We start from the raw sequence: 21,882 nt of genomic DNA on the forward strand, positions 1-21,882 counted from the left end.
TGTTAGTGAATAATATAAATATAAACTGTAGTATAATAAAAGCAACATTACTGACCAGATTCAGACGCCACGTCGCGCTCATCTGTGTCGTCTGAGACCAAGTTGAACGGTATTTTGTGAAGCCTCCTAACACAGTGGGCTGAATAGGAATGAAAATAAAACAAATAAGTAAGAAATAATTTTATTATTATCATTGATAATAATAATAATAGAAAAAAAACTAAAGAATAGAAAATATCATCATGTAGACTTGTAATTACCAGGACTCGACAGAGATTCCAAGCTGCCTTCAATACTCTCGCAGTCGCTGAAGCCGAATCGCCCTAAGGAGAAGCAGACATTTTGAATAGTAACACTTACAAACACAAATAGACATTGAAAGGGTAAAATAAAACACATTTTTGGGTGTAATAATAGATCAAATGAACTGGAAATCTCATGTAAAAAATAAACAACATAAAGTAGCAAGAAACACGTCAAGACATGTTCTAGACCAAAAATCACTTCATATCCTCTACTGCTCACTAGTGTTACATATCTGAGTTATTGTGCAGAAATATGGGGAAACAACTACAAATGTTCGCTTCATTCACTACACCTGTTACAAAAAATAACAATTGGAATAATACATAATGTTGGATATAGAGAACATAAAAACACTTTGATAAATCATTAATATAGAAATTTAAAGATTTGGTGCATTCACAAACATTTAAAATTATGTATTTTATTTATGAAGTGCTTTTCATACATTAAATATTGTTCTGTTCCGTCACGTTTAATTTATTTTAATACCATATTTCCTTGAATTGCCGCCGGGTATATAGTATGCGCCTGCCTTGAATTACCGCCGGGTTAAACTCGTGACGTCACAAGTGACTCTTCCCCTGGAATCATTTTCAAAATGGAGGAGGCTGATTTCAATAATTTGAAATCGCATAAAGGGAAGAAGATTAAGAGCTATTCAGTAGGATTTAAGGTCCAAGCTATTGAATACGGGTATGCTAAAAAGAACAGTAAGCAGCTATGTTTTATTAATATAGCTGTGGAGAGGTGGAACCGACGGTCCGACAGACAGGTAAGGAGGCGGGGTCGGCGGGCGAGTGGAGAGGAGGAGCGGAAGAGCGACCTGGACTGAGGTTTTAGTGAAAAATAAACAAAGTCAAACTGCTCAAGCCATGTCCTTCCTTGGTGGTCCTGGGAACCCGCAAGACGACGGCTTGAGACCGTCCCAATACCGTAGCTGCGTGTGTCGAATATGAGTCATTAAATGACTCCCGCCTCCTGGTGGTAGAGGGCGCTAGTGATCCTTCTTGCGACTACTCGGCTGCAGAAGAAGTGACAACAAGCAGCAAGAGTGAGCGGCGATCGTTTATTTTTTTCCTCTCGCTTGCACTTTTAACATGGAGTGAAGTGAATTATATTTATACAGCGCTTTTCTCTAGTGACTCAAAGCGCTTTACATAGTGAAACCCAATATCTAAGTTACATTTAAACCAGTGTGGGTGGCACTGGGAGCACGTGGGTAAAGTGTCTTGCCCAAGGACACCCCGGCAGTGACTAGGATGGCGGAAGCGGGAATCGAACCTGCAACCCTCAAGTTGGTGGCACGGCCACTCTACCAACCGAGCTATACCGCCCTGGAGGATTACATATCTAAAATAAAGCCGTTTTCTAAACTGGACTTTCAATCGAAGCAGGAGGTCATAAAGGAAGATCTCCATCGAGACAGACTTTTAAAACTGAAGAAAGATAAGGAAGACTTCTATAAACAAGTTATTGATGCTTTTGATCAGAAGGAGCTGCGCATGGACTTCATTTATAAGTAAAGGTAAGACCATTTTAACATTTTTCTTAATTAAATGTGCTTTTCATGATGGTATCCTTACATCACACTCACATTTTTACTGCATGCCTTTGGTAAGTGCCGGAATGAGAAGAGGTTTTAAAATAATTAGCGCATGCTTAATTTACCGCATGCCTTTGGTAAGCGCAGGAGTGAGAAGAGGTTTTAAATTAATTAGCGCCCCGGCGGCAATTCAAGGAAATACAGTAGTTTTTGACGGAATCCAGTGGAAACAAGGAGTTTCACTGCCTTTACCGTGTCTGCAGGGACTTTCGTCTCTCAGAGGCGAGGAGTCCTGCAGGGAACTGAGAGGGTTGCTGGTTTTGCGCTTGTTCCTTTCAAACAGACAGTTTGAAAAAAAAACGGTTACCACTCTATGTACAAAAAGAATGTATAAAGCTAGATATGGACATAAAAGTCTGGTACCTTTTCCCCTGAGCCACGTACTCCTGGAAGGAGAAGATCTGCGGAGTCTGTTCTTGACGTGGTCTGCCGCGTATGTACGTCATGTATGGCTCCCCGGGCTCCAAGGAGCGGCAGGTCAACTCCAGGTTGTGGTAGCCCAGAGGAACCTCCTCCGTCTGTTGGCGCTGGTAGTAAAACATGTTGACCGTGACCTGATGGAGCGAGACATCACCACTGGTTTCTACGGCGACCAAAAAATAATAATATTTCACGGGTGGTAGCTCCAACCTGCTTTAGCACCGTGTCTCCCTGACAGATAATCTTGCGAATGTGGGAAATAATCCTCTCTTTGACTTTGATCAGCTGGTCCTGGTGGAACCTGGCGTCATGGACACACTGCTTGTATAGAAGCTCCGTCTCTGACACCTGGAGAACACAACACATCTTTTATCGAACAGGAAGGTGAATACAAGAGGCAGAGGACCCTGCCTTTGTCTGGGCTTCATCCTTGGACTTCCTCCTCTTATCCAGAGTTTTGATGCCTCCCGTGTCATCCACAGTTTTGGCTTTCTCCAGCTCGTCACAGCGCTGGAAGTATTGCTGGCGGGCCTTTTTCAGTGACGTCACCGCTTCGTTCTGGAAAAACACAATAGGGGAAACGGTTGGAGTGTGTGAACACGGGCCAAACGATTAGGTACCCCTCCTAATGTTACACAACAGTACTAATGGTAGCCTAATGGCACACTCAATAGCAGCATTGACACTGCGACGATACTGTTTTGGGGTTCTGTAGTAGTTATCTGCCATTTGCTGAATTAAAAAAACATTACAATTGACTTGAATAAAATAAAAAAATATGTACAGATACAGATACATATATATATATATATATATATATATGTATATATACATATATATATCAATCAATCAATCAATGTTTACTTATATAGCCCTAAATCACTAGTGTCTCAAAGGGCTGCACAAACCACTACGACATCCTCGGTAGGCCCACATAAGGGCAAGGAAAACTCACACCCAGTGGGACGTCAGTGACAATGATGACTATGAGAACCTTAGAGAGGAGGAAAGCAATGGATGTCGAGCGGGTCTAACATGATATATGTATATATATGTACACACACACACACACATAGACATATATATTTATATACACACATATATATACACACACACGCGTATACATATTTATATAGATATATATTACATATATACACACATTATGTAATATATACACATACACATTACATATATACACACATTATATATACATACACACACAAAATATATATATATATACACACATATGTATACATATATACACATACATATATACATATACATACACACATACATACATACGTATATATACATACATAAACACATACATACATAATATATACATATATATATATATATATACATATAGACACATACATACACACAAATATATACACACACATGTATATATATATGTATATATATATATATATATATATATATTTATATATATATATATATATATATATATATATACATACATACACACACACACTTATATATATATATGAAGTGAATTATATTTATGTAGCGCTTTTCTCTAGTGACTCAAAGCGCTTTACATAGTGAAACCCAATATCTAAGTTCCATTTAAACCAGTGTGGGTGGCACTGGGAGCAGGTGGGTAAAGTGTCTTGCCCAAGGACACAAGGGCAGTGACTAGGATGGCGGAAGCGGGAATTGAACCCGCAACCCTCAAGTTGCTGGCACGGCCGCTCTACCAACCGAGCTATACCGCCCCATTAATATACACATTAATACACACACACACACACATACATACATACATACATACATATATATATATATATATATATATATATATATATATGTATGTAAATATATAAATATATAAATATATATATATATATATATATATATATGTATGTAAATATATATATATATATATATATATATATATATGTATGTAAATATATATATATGTATATATATATATATATATATATATATATATATATATACACACACATATATATACATATATATATATATATATACATACATATATATTATATATAAGTACATACTTATATATAATATATATATAAGGATCAGGATCAGGTCTCTGCTTTTTGCAGATGATGTGGTCCTGATGGCTTCATCTGACCGGGATCTTCAGCTCTCGCTGGATCGTTTCGCAGCCGAGTGTGAAGCGACCGGAATGAGAATCAGCACCTCCAAGTCCGAGTCCATGGTTCTCGCCCGGAAAAGGGTGGAGTGCCATCTCCGGGTTGGGGAGGAGACCCTGCCCCAAGTGGAGGAGTTCAAGTACCTAGGAGTCTTGTTCACGAGTGAGGGAAGAGTGGATCGTGAGATCGACAGGCGGATCGGTGCGGCGTCTTCAGTAATGCGGACGTTGTACCGGTCCGTTGTGGTGAAGAAGGAGCTGAGCCGGAAGGCAAAGCTCTACGTTCCCATCCTCACCTATGGTCATGAGCTTTGGGTCATGACCGAAAGGATAAGATCACGGGTACAAGCGGCCGAAATGAGTTTCCTCCGCCGGGTGGCGGGGCTCTCCCTTAGAGATAGGGTGAGAAGCTCTGCCATCCGGGAGGAACTCAAAGTAAAGCCGCTGCTCCTTCACATCGAGAGGAGCCAGATGAGGTGGTTCGGGCATCTGGTCAGGATGCCACCCGAACGCCTCCCTAGGGAGGTGTTTAGGGCACGTCCAACCGGTAGGAGGCCACGGGGAAGACCTAGGACACGTTGGGAAGACTATGTCTCCCGGCTGGCCTGGGAACGCCTCGGGATCCCCCGGGAAGAGCTAGACGAAGTGGCTGGGGAGAGGGAAGTCTGGGTTTCCCTGCTTAGGCTGTTGCCCCCGCGACCCGACCTCGGATAAGCGGAAGATGATGGATGGATGGATGGATATATATATATACATACATATATGTAATTGTATTGCAATGCAGGACGCTGAAAATGAGGGAAAGCTCTACCCTACATAGCAACTGACGCTGTGAATGATAAATGGGTTACACTTGTATAGCGCTTTTCTACCTTCAAGGTACTCAAAGCGCTTTGACACTATTTCCACATTCACCCATTCACACACTGATGGCTGGAGCTGCCCTAACCACCACCCATCAGGAGCAAGGGTGAAGTGTCTTGCTCAAGGACAGAACAGACGTGACTAGGTTGGTAGAAGCTGGGGACAGACCCAGGAACCCTCAGGTTGCTGGCACCGCCACTCTCCCAAACGCGCCACGCCGTTCCCCCGTGGTCAAAGTTGGAACGGCGCTCCGGCAATTGGTCACGTTTCACGTGTCAGGTAAACCGTACACATGTTCCAAATAAACTGAAACTGAACCTGAATGCAGTAAGAAGACAAGCTCACCATCTTCCTCTGCTCCTTCACCCACTGATCCTTGAACTCTCTGCGCCACTTGTCGATCTCATTCCTCTTGGCGGCCAAGGCCTTTGGGAGACAGAAGACAGCGGGTCAGAAACAGAAACCTCCACAAGAGGACGAAGCGCGGGTGTGAACTCTACTTGGTAGCAGCGGTTCTGCACCAGCTCCGAAGTCTTTTTGGAGTTAGAGCAGTTCTTCTGGTCTTGTTCCAGAGCCATGGTATAGATGTGCTGCAGGGGCATCATTTCCTGTGGCGGCCAGGACAACTTTAGACATAAGCGCCGCTGAATGAGGGCTAATAGATCAACAAGAAGGTCTACCTGGGACGTCAAGCTGGCTTTTGCCGCCTCGGACGTCTTTATGACATTTTTGGCAAATTCTTGCTCTGTCAAAAACGACAAAAATCCTTTTAAAAGCTCTTTAAATGCAACATAAATCCATTTTGCAAAAAGCATTTGATTTGAAAGCACTGCCCTTTCTTGTCATGCATTAAACAAAAAAAATCATACACCTTTACTTATATTTGTACCAGAATTGAATGAATATCAAATAAAAACATATTCATTTTTTAAAGACTGAACTATTAAAAAAAAAAAAAAAGTTAAAAGTGGGGGATGAAAATAATTGAAATGTATTAAAAAGCTCCGGCTATGTTAACATTTCATAAAACATATCTTAAACTAAATAATGAATAGAATACATATGTAATGAAATCAATCTGGAAAAACATACTGAAAAACAAATTTGACAAAAAATATGAGAGAATTAAAAAAATATATTTGTAAAGGCTCTTGTAACATGGCAATATCAATCAATCAATCAATCAATCAATGTTTATACAGTTGTGATCAAAATTATTCAACTCCCACACAATTTTGGTGTTTTAGCAAGTTGGACATTTATTCCGTATTATGTTTATAGTCATATCAAATAAAGATGTGTCAAATAGACAAATGCAACTTGAATTGTAACACTGTATTTTACAAAATACCATAAAAGGACATTTTTCTTAATATCTCATTGACAAAGTTATTCAAACCCTTGAAGATCATAACTTAAGAACAGAATTTGAATAAGGTCCTTTCAATCAGGTGTTGAAACCACCTGTAGATGTGATTAGAACCATAACGAGCAACAACTAAACTGATTGAAAAAGACTGTGACGTCAATGGTGTATTTGCAACATGGTGAAGTCCAGGGAGTGGTCAAAGAAGTCAAGAGAGGAGGTCATTTCTCTTCATAAGAAAGGATATGGATATAAGAAAATAGCAAAGACATTACACATTCCAAGAGACACAGTTGGGAGCATAATTCGCAAGTTTAAAGCTAAAGGCACAGTGGAAACACTACCTGGGCGTGGTAGAAAGAGGATGCTGTGAAGTGTACAGTGGTGAAAAACCCCCGGGTAACAGCTGAGGAACTACAACAGGACATTGCAGAGGGGGGAACGCAGGTTTCGTCCCAGACAATAAGACGCGCACTACAAGATGAAGGCCTCCATGCCAGAACTCCCAGGCGCACCCCACTTCTGACTACCAGGCACAAGAAAAAAAGACTCCAGTATGCCAAAAATCATCTGGACAAACCCAAAAGGTTTTGGGAAACTGTTCTATGGAGTGATGAGACAAAACTGGAACTCTTTGGGCCTATGAATCAACGTTATGTCAATGTGAATGACTATGAAAAACCTTGGAGAGGACCGGATATGTGGGTGACAATCCCCCCCCCCCCCAACATATATTAATGCAGTACGATGAAGAATGTAGACACATAGAATCATCATACTGCTGTGATTATATGCATCAAGTGCTCATTCAAGGCTAAGGCAAAATATGGAGATATGTATTATGTATCGTGAAATATCGAGATATTGATAAAAGGCCATATCGCCCAGCCCTAGCGCTGATGTCACCTCCAACAACCCTGCTGCTAATCCCTGCTCTAATCCTTCCAGGAGAGGGTGTTTCAGTGTTGAAGCTTCACCTTTTAAGTCAAAATGCGTCCGTTCTCCCTTTTCCGTCTACACGCTGTGTCTGCTTCTAAGTACTCAGTGCGTGCGTGCTGCCGAACATGCTCCTCCGCTTGTAGAACCAGCAATGTCACGACGTGCCGTCATGCCCGATACTTTTTAGAGGCGGTTTAGTACCGAATATGATTCATTAGTATCGCGGTACAAGTTCAGTACCGGTATACCAAATTGGTTTCTATGACAACACGTTCATAGAGTTGGGCCATATCACCCAGCCCTAGCGCTGATGTCACCTTCAACAACCCTGCTGCTAATCCCTGCTCTAATCCTCCCGGAGTGTTTACTCAGCCTCGCTACCAGTCATGCCTTGAACTTGACATCCAAACCTGGTTTGTAGATTATAACACGCTCAATCAGGGTTAGAACCAACTCCCTATTTCAGGGGTCGGCAACCCAAAATGTCGAAAAAGCCATATTGGACCAAAAATACAAAAAAAAATAAAAAATCTGTCTGGAGCCGCAAAAAATTAGAAGCCATATTACATACAGATAGTGTGTCATGAGATATCAATTGAAGAAGACTTAAAGGAAACTAAATGAGCCCAAATATAGCTACAAATGATGCATAATGATGCAATATGTACATACAGCTAGCCTAAATAGCATGTTAGCATCAGTTAGCTTGCAGTCATGCAGTGACCAAATATGTCTGATTAGCACTCCGCACAAGTCAATAATATCAACAAAACTCACCTTTGTGCATTCATGCACAGCGTTAAAAGTTTGGTGGACAAAATAAGACATAAAAAGAAGTGGCATAAATCACGTCTTAGAAAGTCGGAGAAAGTTATACATGTAAACCAGGGGTGTCCAAAGTGCGGCCTGCAGGTAATTTTTTAACGGCCCCACGGCACATTTTAAAAATCCGATTGAAACGTTTTTAAAAACGTAAAAAGTGATATAAAAGAGCAAACGGGTGAAATGTAACAAGAAAATGTTGCAATGTTTACTCTAATAACACAAAGCTGCCATGCAAGCTGTTTCTTTCTTTAAAAAATAATAATGAATCAAAATCAATGTAATTATGAAATTTTGACCTATTCAAGGCTCCAATTACGTCACGTTAAATTTTCCACTTTTACATATTTTTCGGAGAAAATGTTGCATATTTTGTGTCTGCCATATGTAAAACTGAGCTGTTTTTTCAAAGAAGTGAAGTGAAGTGAATTATATTTATATAGCGCTTTTCTCTAGTGACTCAAAGCGCTTTACATAGTGAAACCCAATATCTAAGTTACATTTAAAGCAGTGTGGGTGGCACTGGGAGCAGGTGGGTAAAGTGTCTTGCCCAAGGACACAACGGCAGTGACTAGGATGGCGGAAGCGGGAATCGAACCTGCAACCCTCAAGTTGCTGGCACGGCCACTCTACCAACCGAGCTATACCGCCTAAGAAGGGCCTAATATGAACAGACAAAAAACATAAACAACAATAAAACTTATAATTGACGGATAGATCTGAAGTTGATCTCGAAATTATTGTGTTAAAAGTAAACGGTAAAAACTTTTTATAATTTATTTCGTAACACTTTATTGAGTAGGACACTTTTGGATCCCCAGTCATTTAAGTGTGATTTTTTTTATTGTCATTGCTCAAAAAAATAATAATTAATTAAAATCAATGGTGAGTTATTGACCTTTTTAATGCTCCAATTATTATATAATATCAAATGTTAAAATTTTTTGGGGGTGAAAATATTGCATATTTTGTCATTTTTCCATAAAAAACAGTTTTTTTGTGACAAAAAGAGCATACTTTAAAATCATTATATTAACAAATAGACCTCATGTTGATCTAGAGATATAAAACTTGAATAATAATACAAAAACTAATACTGAATAATAGGGCTGTGGATCTTTGGGTGTCCCATGATTCGATTCAATATCGATTCTTGGGATCACGATTCGATAATATATAGATTTTTTCGATTCTCGATTCAAAAACGATATTTTTCCGACTCAAAACGATTCTGTATTCATTCAATAAATAGGATTTCAGCAGGATCTGCTCCAGTCTGCTGACATGCTAGCAGAGTAGTAAAATTTTTTTTAAAAAGCTTTTATAATTGTAAAGGACAATGTTTTATTAACTGATTGCAATAATGTAAATTTGTTTTAACTATTAAACGAACCAAAAATATGACTTATTTTATCTTTGTGAAAACATTGGACACAGTGTGTTGTCAAGTTTATGAGATGCGATGCAAGTGTAAGACACTGACACTATTGTGTTTTTATTTTTATTTATATAAATGTCTAATGATAATGTCAATGAGGGATTTTTAATCACTGCTATGCTGAAATTATAACTAATATTGATACTGTTGTTGATAATATTCATTTTTGTTTCACTACTTTTGGTTTGTTCTGTGTCCTGTTTGTGTCTTTATTGCAGTTCTGAGTGTTGCTGGCTCAGGTTCGGTTTTGGAATTGGATTGCATTGTTATGGTATTGCTGTGTAGTGGTTTGTTGGATTGATTAAACATTTTTTTTTTTTTTAATTAGAATCGATTCTGAATCGCACAACGTATTCGAATCGATTTTTCCCCACATCTCTAATGTTTAGTACAAACAGTGTGCTTTATAACAATTAGGGAGGTTTGTGTCATGTTTGTCCTCCTACAGAAACTTCATTAACACAAAAAATATATTTTTTCCCCCTCATCTTTTTTTGAAAAAGCTCCAGCAAGCCACTAGGGCGGCGCTAAAGAGCCACGGGTTGCCGACCCCCGCCCTATTTCAATCATTGCACTTAAGATGTGACTTTAAGGACTGTATTGTACCATATGTCCCAGCAAGAAATCTGCGTTCAAAGGACTCTGGCTTATTAGTGATTACCAAAGCCCAAAAAAAGTCTGCGGGCTATAGAGCGTTTTCATTTCGGGCTCCAGTACTCTGGAATGCCCTCCCGGTAACAGTTTGAGATGCTACCTCAGTAGAAGCATTTAAGTCTCACCTTAAAACTCATTTGTATACTCTAGCCCAGGGGTAGGGAACCTATGGCTCTAGAGCCAGATGTGGCTCTTTTGATGACTACATATGGCTCTCAGATAATTATAATGGACTGGCTCTCACAATATTATGTTGGATCCACTATGGACTGGACTCTCACTATAATGTTAGATCCACTATGGACTGGACTCACAATATTATGTTAGATCGACTATGGACTGGACTCTCACTATTATGTTAGATCCATTATGGACTAGACTCTCACTATTATGTTAGATCCACTATGAACTGGACTCTCACTATTATGTTGGATCCACTATGGACTAGACTCTCACCATTATGTTTGATCCACTATGGACTGGACTTTCACAATATTATGTTAGATCCACTATGGACTAGACTCTCACAATATTATGTTAGATCCACTATGAACTGGACTCTCACACTATTATGTTAGATCCACTATGGACTAGACTCTCACTATTATGTTAGATCCACTATGAACTGGACTCTCACTATTATGTTAGATCCACTATGGACTGGACTCTCACTATTATGTTAGATCCACTATGGACTGGACTCCCACTATAATGTTAGATCCACTATGGACTGGACTCTCACACTATTATGTTAGATCCACTATGGACTGGACTCTCACTATTATGTTAGATCCACTATGGACTGGACTCTCACTATTATGTTAGATCCACTATGGACTGGACTCCCACTATTATGTTAGATGCACAATGGACTGGACTCTCACACTATTATGTTGGATCCACTATGGACTGGACTCTCACTATTATGTTGGATCCACTATGGACTGGACTCTCACACTATTATGTTAGATCCACTATGGACTGGACTTTCACACTATTATGTTAGATCCACTATAGAATATTACACTAGACCCACTCGACGTCCATTGCATCCGGTCTCCCCTAGAGGGTTGGGGTCATCCACATCTGCGCTCCTCTCCAAGGTTTCTCATAGTCATTCACATTGACATCCCACTGGGTTGTGAGTTTTTCCTTGCCCTTATGTGGGCTCTGAACCGAGGATGTCGTTGTGGCTTGTGCAGCCCTTTGAGACACTCGTGATTGAGGGTTGCAGGTTCGATCCCCGCTTACACCATCCTAGTCACTGCCGTTGTGTCCTTGGGCAAGACACTTTACCCACCTTCCCCCAGTGCCACCCACACTGGTTTAAATGGAACTTAGATATTGGGTGTCACTTTGTAAAGCGCTTTGAGTCACTAGAGAAAAGCGCTATATAAATATAATTATCTGAGAGCCATATGTAGTCATCTGGCTCGAGAGCCATAGGTTCCCTACCCCTGGTTTAAGCATTAGACACCTTTTTACCTGCACCCTGCCTCCCGCTGTTTCCCACATCTACAAAGCAATTAGCTACCAACTGCCACCTACTGATATGGAAGAGTATTACACGGTTACTCGGCTTAGCTCGGTTAGGAGAGTGGCCGTGCTAGCAACCTGAGGGTTCCAGGTTCGATTCCCGCTTCCGCCATCCTAGTCACTGCCGTTGTGTCCTCGGGCAAGACACTTTACCCACCTTCCCCCAGTGCCACCCACACTGGTTTAAATGTAACTTAGATATTGGCTGTCACTTTGTAAAGCGCTTTGAGTCACTAGAGAAAAGCGCTATATAAATATAATTATCTGAGAGCCATATTTAGTCATCTGGCTCGAGAGCCATAGGTTCCCTACCCCTGGTTTAAGCATTCGACACCTTTTTACCTGCACCCTGCCTCCCGCTGTTTCCCACATCTACAAAGCAATTAGCTACCGACTGCCACCTACTGATATGGAAGAGTATTACACGGTTACTCGGCTTAGCTCGGTTAGGAGAGTGGCCGTGCTAGCAAGCTGAGGTTTCCAGGTTCGATTCCCGCTTCCGCCATCCTAGTCACTGCCGTTGTGTCCTCGGGCAAGACACTTTACACACGTGCCACCCACACTGGTTTAAATGTAACTTAGATATTGGGTGTCACTTCGTAAAGCGCTTTGAGTCACTAGAGAAAAGCGCTATATAAATATAATTATCTGAGAGCCATATATAGTCATCTGGCTCTACAGCCATAGGTTCCCTACCCCTGGTTTAAGCATTAGACACCTTTTTACCTGCACCCTGCCTCCCGCTGTTTCCCCACATCTACAAAGCAATTAGCTACCGACTGCCACCTACTGATATGGAAGAGTATTACACGGTTAATCGGCTTAGCTCGGTTAGGAGAGTGGCCGTGCTAGCAACCTGAGGGTTCCAGGTTCGATTCCCGCTTCCGCCATCCTGGTCACTGCCGTTGTGTCCTCGGGCAAGACACTTTACCCACCTGCTCCCAGTGCCACCCACACTGGTTTACATGTAACTTAGATATTGGGTGTCACTTTGTAAAGCGCTTTGAGTCACTAGAGAAAAGCGCTATATAAATATAATTATCTGATAGCCATATATAGTCATCTGGCTCTACAGCCATAGGTTCCCTACCCCTGGTTTAAGCATTAGACACCTTTTTACCTGCACCCTGCCTCCCGCTGTTTCCCACATCTACAAAGCAATTAGCTACCGACTGCCACCTACTGATGTGGAAGAGTATTACACGGTTACTCGGCTTAGCTCGGTTGGTAGAGTGGCCGTGCTAGCAACCTGAAGGTTCCAGGTTCGATTCCCGCTTCCGCCATCCTAGTCACTGCCGTTGTGTCCTCGGGCAAGACACTTTACACACCTGCCCCCAGTGCCACCCACACTGGTTTAAATGTAACTTAGATATTGGGTGTCACTTTGTAAAGCGCTTTGAGTCACTAGAGAAAAGCGCTATATAAATATAATTATCTGAGAGCCATATGCAGTCATCTGACTCTACAGCCATAGGTTCCCTACCCCTGGTTTCAGCATTAGACACCTTTTTACCTGCACCCTGCCTCCCGCTGTTTCCCACATCTACAAAGCAATTAGCTACCGACTGCCACCTACTGATGTGGAAGAGTATTACACGGTTACTCGGCTTAGCTCCGTTAGGAGAGTGGCCGTGCTAGCAACCTGAGGGTTCCAGGTTCGATTCCCGCATCCTAGTAGTCACTGCCGTTGTGTCCTTGGGCAAGACACTTTACCCACCTGCCTCCAGTGCCACCCACACTGGTTTAAATGTAACTTAGATATTGGGTGTCACTTTGTAAAGGGCTGTGAGTCACTAGAGAAAAGCGCTATATAAATATAATTATCTGAGAGCCATATGTAGTCATCTGGCTCGAGAGCCATAGGTTCCCTACCCCTGGTTTAAGCATTAGACACCTTTTTACCTGCACCCTGCCTCCCGCTGTTTCCCACATCTACAAAGCAATTAGCTACCGACTGCCACCTACTGATGTGGAAGAGTATTACACGGTTACTCGGCTTAGCTCGGTTGGTAGAGTGGCCGTGCTAGCAACCTGAGGGTTCCAGGTTCGATTCCCGCTTCCGCCATCCTAGTCACTGCCGTTGTGTCCTCGGGCAAGACACTTTACACACGTGCCACCCACACTGGTTTAAATGGAACTTCGATATTGGGTGTCACTTCGTAAAGCGCTTTGAGTCACTAGAGAAAAGCGCTATATAAATATAATTATCTGAGAGCCATATGTAGTCATCAAAAGAGCCATAGGTTCCCTACCCCTGCACTATTGATTTAGGGCTATATAAGTAAACATTGATTGATTGATTCAATTTTGGTCAAGGTCCCAATACTTTAGCTCATACAGGTCTGGACTCACCCAGGCTGATTCTCTTCTCCATCCAGGCCAGGAGGTCTTTGGCGTAGCGGCACCACATCTTGGCGTACTGCAGGGCCGTCTCCACGCCGTCTTCACAGCGGCACAGCGCCAGGTCGGCTTCGTGGGCTGAGAAGGAGTACATCAACATCACGAGTGCGGAGACAACTGAAAAGTTCACGACGTGGCCCGAAAAAAAAAAAAAAAAGGCCAGTTGACAATACGCCGCTCTACCGCGTTTGCACGCCACCATCCTTTCTCCTCGCTTCTTTCGCCATGTCGGACCGGGAGCAGAAGTCACAATTGCGTATTCTCCGAAAGGAATCCTTAAGCGTAGTCCTCGCTGTTCCCATGTGGGATTAGTCCACAGTGGAAACCCAGATCGGCGCGAGTGACCGGCTTTACAGGATGACCACCTGGTGTGGAACACTTTGGACGGGGAGGGCTAATTAATCCCAGCCAATGGGAGCAGGGTCACACACGTCTGACGAAGATCATTTCTCACACTTGGGCACGCTGGGGTGGTACCGATACCAATATTTTGGTACCGGTATCGGTACCTAAATTTGTCTAAATACAAACCCCGTTTCCATATGAGTTGGGAAATTGTGTTAGATGTAAATATAAACAGAATACAATGATTTGCAAATCCTTTTCAACCCATATTCAGTTGAATATGCTACAAAGACAACATATTTGATGTTCAAAACAGGTGACAAAGAAGTTGGGAAAGGTGGCAATAAATACTGATAAAGTTGAGGAACGCTCATCAAACACTTATTTGGAACATCCCACAGGTGTGCGGGCTAATTGGGAACAGGTGGGTGCCATGATTGGGTATAAAAACAGCTTCCCAGTCTTTCAGAAGAAAGGATGGGGCGAGGTACACCCCTTTGTCCACAACTGCGTGAGCAAATAGTCAAACAGTTTAAGAACAACGTTTCTCAAAGTGCAATTGCAAGAAATTTAGGGATTTCGACATCTACGCTCCATAATATCATCAAAAGGTTCAGAGAATCTGGAGAAATCACTCCAAGGAAACCAACATTGAATGACCGTGACCTTCGATCCCTGTATCAAAAACCGACATCAATCTCTGAAGGATATCACCACATGGGCTCAGGAACACTTCAGAAAAGCACTGTCACTAAATACAGTTGGTCGCTACATCTGTAAGTGCAAGTTAAAGCTCTATTATGCAAAGCGAAAGCCATTTATCAACAACATCCAGAAACGCCGCCGGCTTCTCTGGGCCCCGAGATCATCTAAGATGGACTGATGCAAAGTGGAAAAGTGTTCTGTGGTCTGACCAGTCCACGTTTCAAATTGTTTTTGGAAATATTCTTCATGGTGTCATCCGGACCAAAGGGAAAGCGAACCATCCAGAATGTTATCCACGCAAAGTTCAAAAGCCAGCATCTGTGATGGTATGGGGGTGCATTAGTGCCCAAGGCATGGGTAACTTACACATCTGTGAAGGCACCTTTAATGCTGAAAGGTACATACAGGTTTTGGAACAACATATGCTGCCATCTAAGCGCCGTCTTTTTCATGGACGCCCCTGCTTATTTCAGCAAGACAATGCCAGGCCACATTCAGCACTATGGACTAGACTCTCACTATTATGTTAGATGCACTATGGACTGGACTCTCACTATTATGTTAGATTCACTATAGACTGGAATGTCACACTATTATGTTAGATCCACTATGGACTGGACTCTCACTATTATGTTAGATTCACTATAGACTGGACTGTCACACTATTATGTTAGATCCACTATGGACTGGACTCTCACTAATATGTTGGATCCACTATGGACTAGACTCTCACACTATTATGTTAGATCCACTATGGACTGGACTGTCACACTATTATGTTAGATCCACTATGGACTGGACTTTCACAATGTTATGTTAGATCCACTATGGACTGGACTCTCTCTATTATGTTAGATTCACTATGGACTGGTCTCTCACACTATTATGTTAGATCCACTATGGACTAGACTCTCACGATTATGTTCGATCCACTATGGACTAGACTCTCACTATTATGTTAGAATCACTATGGACTGGACTTTCACAATATTATGTTAGATCCACTATGGACTGGACTCTCACTATTATGTTAGATCCACTATGGACTGGACTCTCACTATTATGTTAGATCCACTATGGACTGGACTTTCACAATATTATGTTAGATCCACTATGGACTGGACTCTCACTATTATGTTGGATCCACTATGGACTGGACTCTCACTATTATGTTAGATCCACTATGGACTAGACCCTCACTATTATGTTAGATCCACTATGGACTGGACTTTCACAATATTATGTTAGATCCACTATGGACTGGACTTTCACACAATTATGTTAGATCCACTATGGACTAGACTCTCACTATTATGTTGGATCCACCATGGACTGGACTTTCACAATATTATGTTAGATCCACAATGGACTGGACTCTCTCTATTATGTTGGATCCACTATGGACTGGACTATCTCTATTATGTTAGATTCACTATGGACTGGTCTCTCACACTATTATGTTAGATCCACTATGGACTAGACTCTCACGATTATGTTCGATCCACTATGGACTAGACTCTCACTATTATGTTAGAATCACTATGGACTGGACTTTCACAATATTATGTTAGATCCACTATGGACTGGACTCTCACTATTATGTTAGATCCACTATGGACTGGACTCTCACTATTATGTTAGATCCACTATGGACTGGACTTTCACAATATTATGTTAGATCCACTATGGACTGGACTCTCACTATTATGTTGGATCCACTATGGACTGGACTCTCACTATTATGTTAGATCCACTATGGACTAGACCCTCACTATTATGTTAGATCCACTATGGACTGGACTTTCACAATATTATGTTAGATCCACTATGGACTGGACTTTCACACAATTATGTTAGATCCACTATGGACTAGACTCTCACTATTATGTTGGATCCACCATGGACTGGACTTTCACAATATTATGTTAGATCCACTATGGACTGGACTCTCTCTATTATGTTGGATCCACTATGGACTGGACTTTCACAATATCATGTTAGTCCCACTCGACGTCCATTGCTTTTGGTCTCCACTAGAGAGGGGGGGGGGGGGGGGGTGCCCACATCTGCGGTCCTCTCCAAGGTTTCTCATAGTCATTCTCATCGACGCCCCACTGGATTGTGAGTTTTTCCTTGCCCTTATGTGGGCTCTGAACCGAGGATTTCGTTGTGGCTTGTGCGGCCCTTTGATTGATTGAATGAGGAGAAGGTGTGTCCAAACTTTGTTTTCACACACGTGCCACGCCTGGTAATTACAGCCTTATAACAAGATTAGGATCAAGGCAGGCCGATTAGAAGGAGCATGCACTTGAATGCGTCGCCAGGTGTTTTGTCTGAGGAACCAAACCCAAACCCAACACCAAAGAGTGGCTTATTCGTACAAGACAGTACACTTGACTGGAATGTAAGTGCACTCAAGTCCGTGCACAGCTGGAGAGCGACAATGCTAATGAGTGAGTCTGAAAGTGGCGACAACTGGAAGGTATTAAAGAGGAAAAAAGGCTCGAAGCCACTTTCCTCCGTCGTCTTTTTTGTGGTCTTCTTTTTGGCTGCACCGCCGAAACAGAACTTCCTCTCGTCTAAATACGCCATGTTAGTCTTTTACTTTTCCGTTCAGGCCCGCCCAAGTCCTCCCTCGTGTGTGGGCCATCGTTCACGTTCTTGACGCTGCGTTGCCTTTTTTTCACCTGCACCAGCACCTCGACTTTTGAGCCTGACTGCGTTCTGCACAAGAGTATTAAGTCAAAACTAGAGATGTCCGATAATGGCTTTTCTTTTGCCGATATTCCGATATTGTCCAACTCTTAATTACCGATTCCGATATCAACCCATACCATTACACAGTGGGGCAAAAAAGTATTTAGTCAGCCAGCGATTGTGCAAGTTCTCCCACTTAAAATGATGACGGAGGTCTGTCATTTTCATCATAGGTACACTTCAACTGTGAGAGACAGAATGTGGAAAAACAATCCAGGAATTCACATTGTAGGAATTTTAAAGAATTTATTTGTAAATTATGGTTGAAAATAAGTATTTGGTCAACCATTCAAAGTGGTTTTGGCTCAAAATCTCACGATACATGACCCCATTCATTCTTTCCTTAACACGGATCAATCGTCCTGTCCCCTTAGCGGAAAAACAGCCCCAAAGCATGATGTTTCCACCCCCGTGCTTCACAGTAGGTATGGTGTTCTTGGGATGCAACTCAGTATTCTTCTTTCTCCAAACACGACGAGTTGAGTTTATACCAAAAAGTCCTATTTTGGTTTCATCTGACCACATGACATTCTCCCAATCCTCTGCTGTATCACCCATGTGCTCTCTGGCAAACTTCCGACGGGCCTGGACATGCACTGGCTTAAGCAGGGGGACACGTCTGGCACTGCAGGATTTGATTCCCTGTCGGCGTAGTGTGTTACTGATGCTCTCTGCAGGTCATTCACCAGGTCCCCCCGTGTGGTTTTGGGATTTCTGCTCACCGTTCTCATGATCATTTTGACCCCACGGGATGAGATCTTGCTTGGAGCCCCAGATCTTCCCAGTGTCCTTCAACGGCTCTTTGGTATTGGCCATAGTGGAGTTTGGAGTCTGACTGTTTGAGGCTGTGGACAGGTGTCTTTTATACAGATAACGAGTTCAAACAAGTGCCATTAATACAGGTAATGAGTGGCCGCTCAGGAATTCACATTGTAGGAATTTTAAAGAATTTATTTGTAAATTATGGTAGAAAATAAGTATTTGGTCACTTCAAACAAGGAAGATCTCTGGCTCTCACAGACTTGTAACTTCCTCTTTAAGAAGCTCTTCTGTCCTCCACTCGTTACCTGTATCAAGGGCACTTGTTTGAACTCGTTATCTGTATAAAAGACACCTGTCCACAGTCTCAAACAGTCAGACTCCAAACTCCAATATGGCCAAGACCAAAGAACCGTTGAAGGACACTGGGAAGAGTGAATCTACAATAGGCAAGCAGCTTGGTGTGGATAAATTAACTGTGGGAGCAATTATCAGAAAATGGAAGACATACAAGACCACTGATTATCTCCCTCGATCTGGGGCTCCACGCAAAATGATCATGAGAACGGTGAGCAAAAATCCCAGAACCACACGGGAGGACCTGGTGAATGACCTACAGAGAGCATCAGTAACACACTACGCCGACGGGGAATCCAATCCTGCAGTGCCAGACGTGTCCCCTTGTTTAAGCCAGTGCATGTCCAGGCCCGTCGGAAGTTTGCCAGAGAGCACATGGATGATACAGCAGAGGATTGGGAGAATGTCATGTGGTCAGATGAAACCAAAATAGGACTTTTTGGTATAAACTCAACTCGTCGTGTTTGGAGGAAGAAGAATACAGAGTTGCATCCCAAGAACACCATACCTACTGTGAAGCATGGCGGTGGAAACATCATGCTTTGGGGCTGTTTTTCTGCTAAGGGGACAGGACGATTGATCCGTGTTAAGGAAAGAATGAATGGGGCCATGTATCGTGAGATTTTGAGACAAAACCGCTTTGAATGGTTGACCAAATACTTATTTTCCACCATAATTTACAAATAAATTCTTTAAAATTCCTACAATGTGAATTCCTGGATTTTTTTTTTTACATTCTGTCTCTCACAGTTGAAGTGTACCTATGATGAAAATTACAGACCTCTGTCATCATTTTAAGTAGGAGAACTTGCACAATCACTGGCTGACTAAATACTTTTTTTGCCCCACTGTATACAGTTGTGGACGTAACACATTATCATGCCTAATTTTGTTTTGATGCCCGGCTGGATGCATTAAACAATGTACCGTTTTTTTCGGAGTATACGTCGCACCGGCCGAAAATGCGTAATAAAGAAAGAAAAAAACATATATATGGGAAACTTCCTATGGGAACTTCCTGGAAATTTGGGAAGTTTGGGAAAAGTAGGATTTTTTTCTTTAAATCAGGGGTCGGGAACCTTTTTGGCTGAGAGAGCCAAAAAGCCAAAAATTTTAAAATATATTTCCGTAAGAGCCATATAATATTTTTTTTAACACTGAACACAACTAAACACTTGCATTTTTAAGTAAGACCAACATTTCTAGAGTATAATAGGTCTGTTATTCTTTGTAATAACATTGTTATTCTGAAGCTAACTGTGGAGGGGCGTGGCCTGTAGGCCTGCAGCGACAGGTGCGTAGAAGGCCCACCTGGGCCTTGTTATCTAATCACCTGTCGCTCTGTTATAAGCAGCAGCCAGGAGGAGAGACTGGGTTGGGGCTGGAAAAACTATTGCTGGAAAGCAACTGAGAGACTTTTTGAAAAATGAAACAATATTGTAACCCTGAAACAGGCTCTCATGTCGGTGCTTGGGGGTCTGAAGAACCCCCAGGAGGGCAAGCCCCACACTAACCAATAATGAATAAATAACTTCTTACCATTAACGCAACTTCTTGAACAGGTGCGGTAGAAAACGGATGGATGGATTAAAAATGCATGAGAATGTTTTATATTTTGAACATTATTTTTAACGCTGTGATTACAAGTGGAATTATTCATTTCTTATTGTTTTAAGCAACAGATTTATCCGAGAGCCAGATGCAGTCATCAAAAGGGCCACATCTGGCTCTAGAGCCATAGGTTCCCTACCCCTGCTTTAAATGATTAGGGGCATGAATGTATTGAATTGGTTCGTGTTGGGGTTTTTTTTTAAATCGGGCAAGAAATATTGAAGTAGTAAAAGCTATTAAGGAATTTCGGGAAAATCTGGAATTTTTTTGACCCCGGGAAAAAGGGTAGTTTGAATTTCCAGAGTGGTGGAATGGTTTCCATAGGTTGAAAAATGTGGGAATTGTGTAAAAGTTGCACAATTCCCACATTTGTAGAATTCTATCGGACATAATGACTTTTGGTATTAGTGTTCCTGGAAAAAAAACGGCGCCAAACATATATTGTACAGCTAAATGTGTATCATTTATACACACATACCCATTCCCCCCCGACACATTTTTTCCCTTAACGTGGCTCCCCCGAGTCAAAATATTTGCCCACCTCTGCTCTAATTCATTGCAAAATTTACAACACTGATCCTTCCCGCTTTGTCTTCTTATGCTTTGGCAGACCAGGTGCATTATTATGTGTTTATGAGCGAATGGCGGTATGGGAAACACTCCTCTGCCTCAGAGACCAATTATTTAGCATATGATGAGACTTAATTGTCATCACAGTGAATTAGATAACAAGTTGTCATGTAAGAAAAAAGGAAGTCCTACCTGACGAGTTTCCATCTTCCTCAATGATCACGCAGCGTTCCTGAGCAGAGAAGTCACTTTACACAACTTTACATTTCACATTGTATATA

General features: G+C 41.8%; 1 protein-coding gene across 1 annotated transcript in view; it reads right to left on the minus strand.

The window, feature by feature from the left end:
- Positions 1 to 21,882, minus strand: part of gmip (GEM interacting protein) — a 67,494-nt gene that overhangs the window by 34,860 nt on the left and 10,752 nt on the right. The window contains exons 4-14 of the mRNA XM_061905252.1: positions 21,794 to 21,833; positions 14,450 to 14,575; positions 6,023 to 6,087; positions 5,843 to 5,950; positions 5,688 to 5,768; positions 2,741 to 2,887; positions 2,540 to 2,677; positions 2,273 to 2,463; positions 2,102 to 2,181; positions 261 to 323; positions 56 to 139 (exon numbers count right to left, since the gene is read on the minus strand). Of these exons, the coding sequence (XP_061761236.1) occupies positions 56 to 139; positions 261 to 323; positions 2,102 to 2,181; positions 2,273 to 2,463; positions 2,540 to 2,677; positions 2,741 to 2,887; positions 5,688 to 5,768; positions 5,843 to 5,950; positions 6,023 to 6,087; positions 14,450 to 14,575; positions 21,794 to 21,833 (1,123 nt within the window). The remainder of the gene's footprint in view (positions 1 to 55; positions 140 to 260; positions 324 to 2,101; positions 2,182 to 2,272; positions 2,464 to 2,539; positions 2,678 to 2,740; positions 2,888 to 5,687; positions 5,769 to 5,842; positions 5,951 to 6,022; positions 6,088 to 14,449; positions 14,576 to 21,793; positions 21,834 to 21,882) is intronic.

This window comes from Nerophis ophidion, linkage group LG07 (assembly GCF_033978795.1).
Source record: "Nerophis ophidion isolate RoL-2023_Sa linkage group LG07, RoL_Noph_v1.0, whole genome shotgun sequence".
Taxonomy (NCBI): Eukaryota; Metazoa; Chordata; class Actinopteri; order Syngnathiformes; family Syngnathidae; genus Nerophis; species Nerophis ophidion.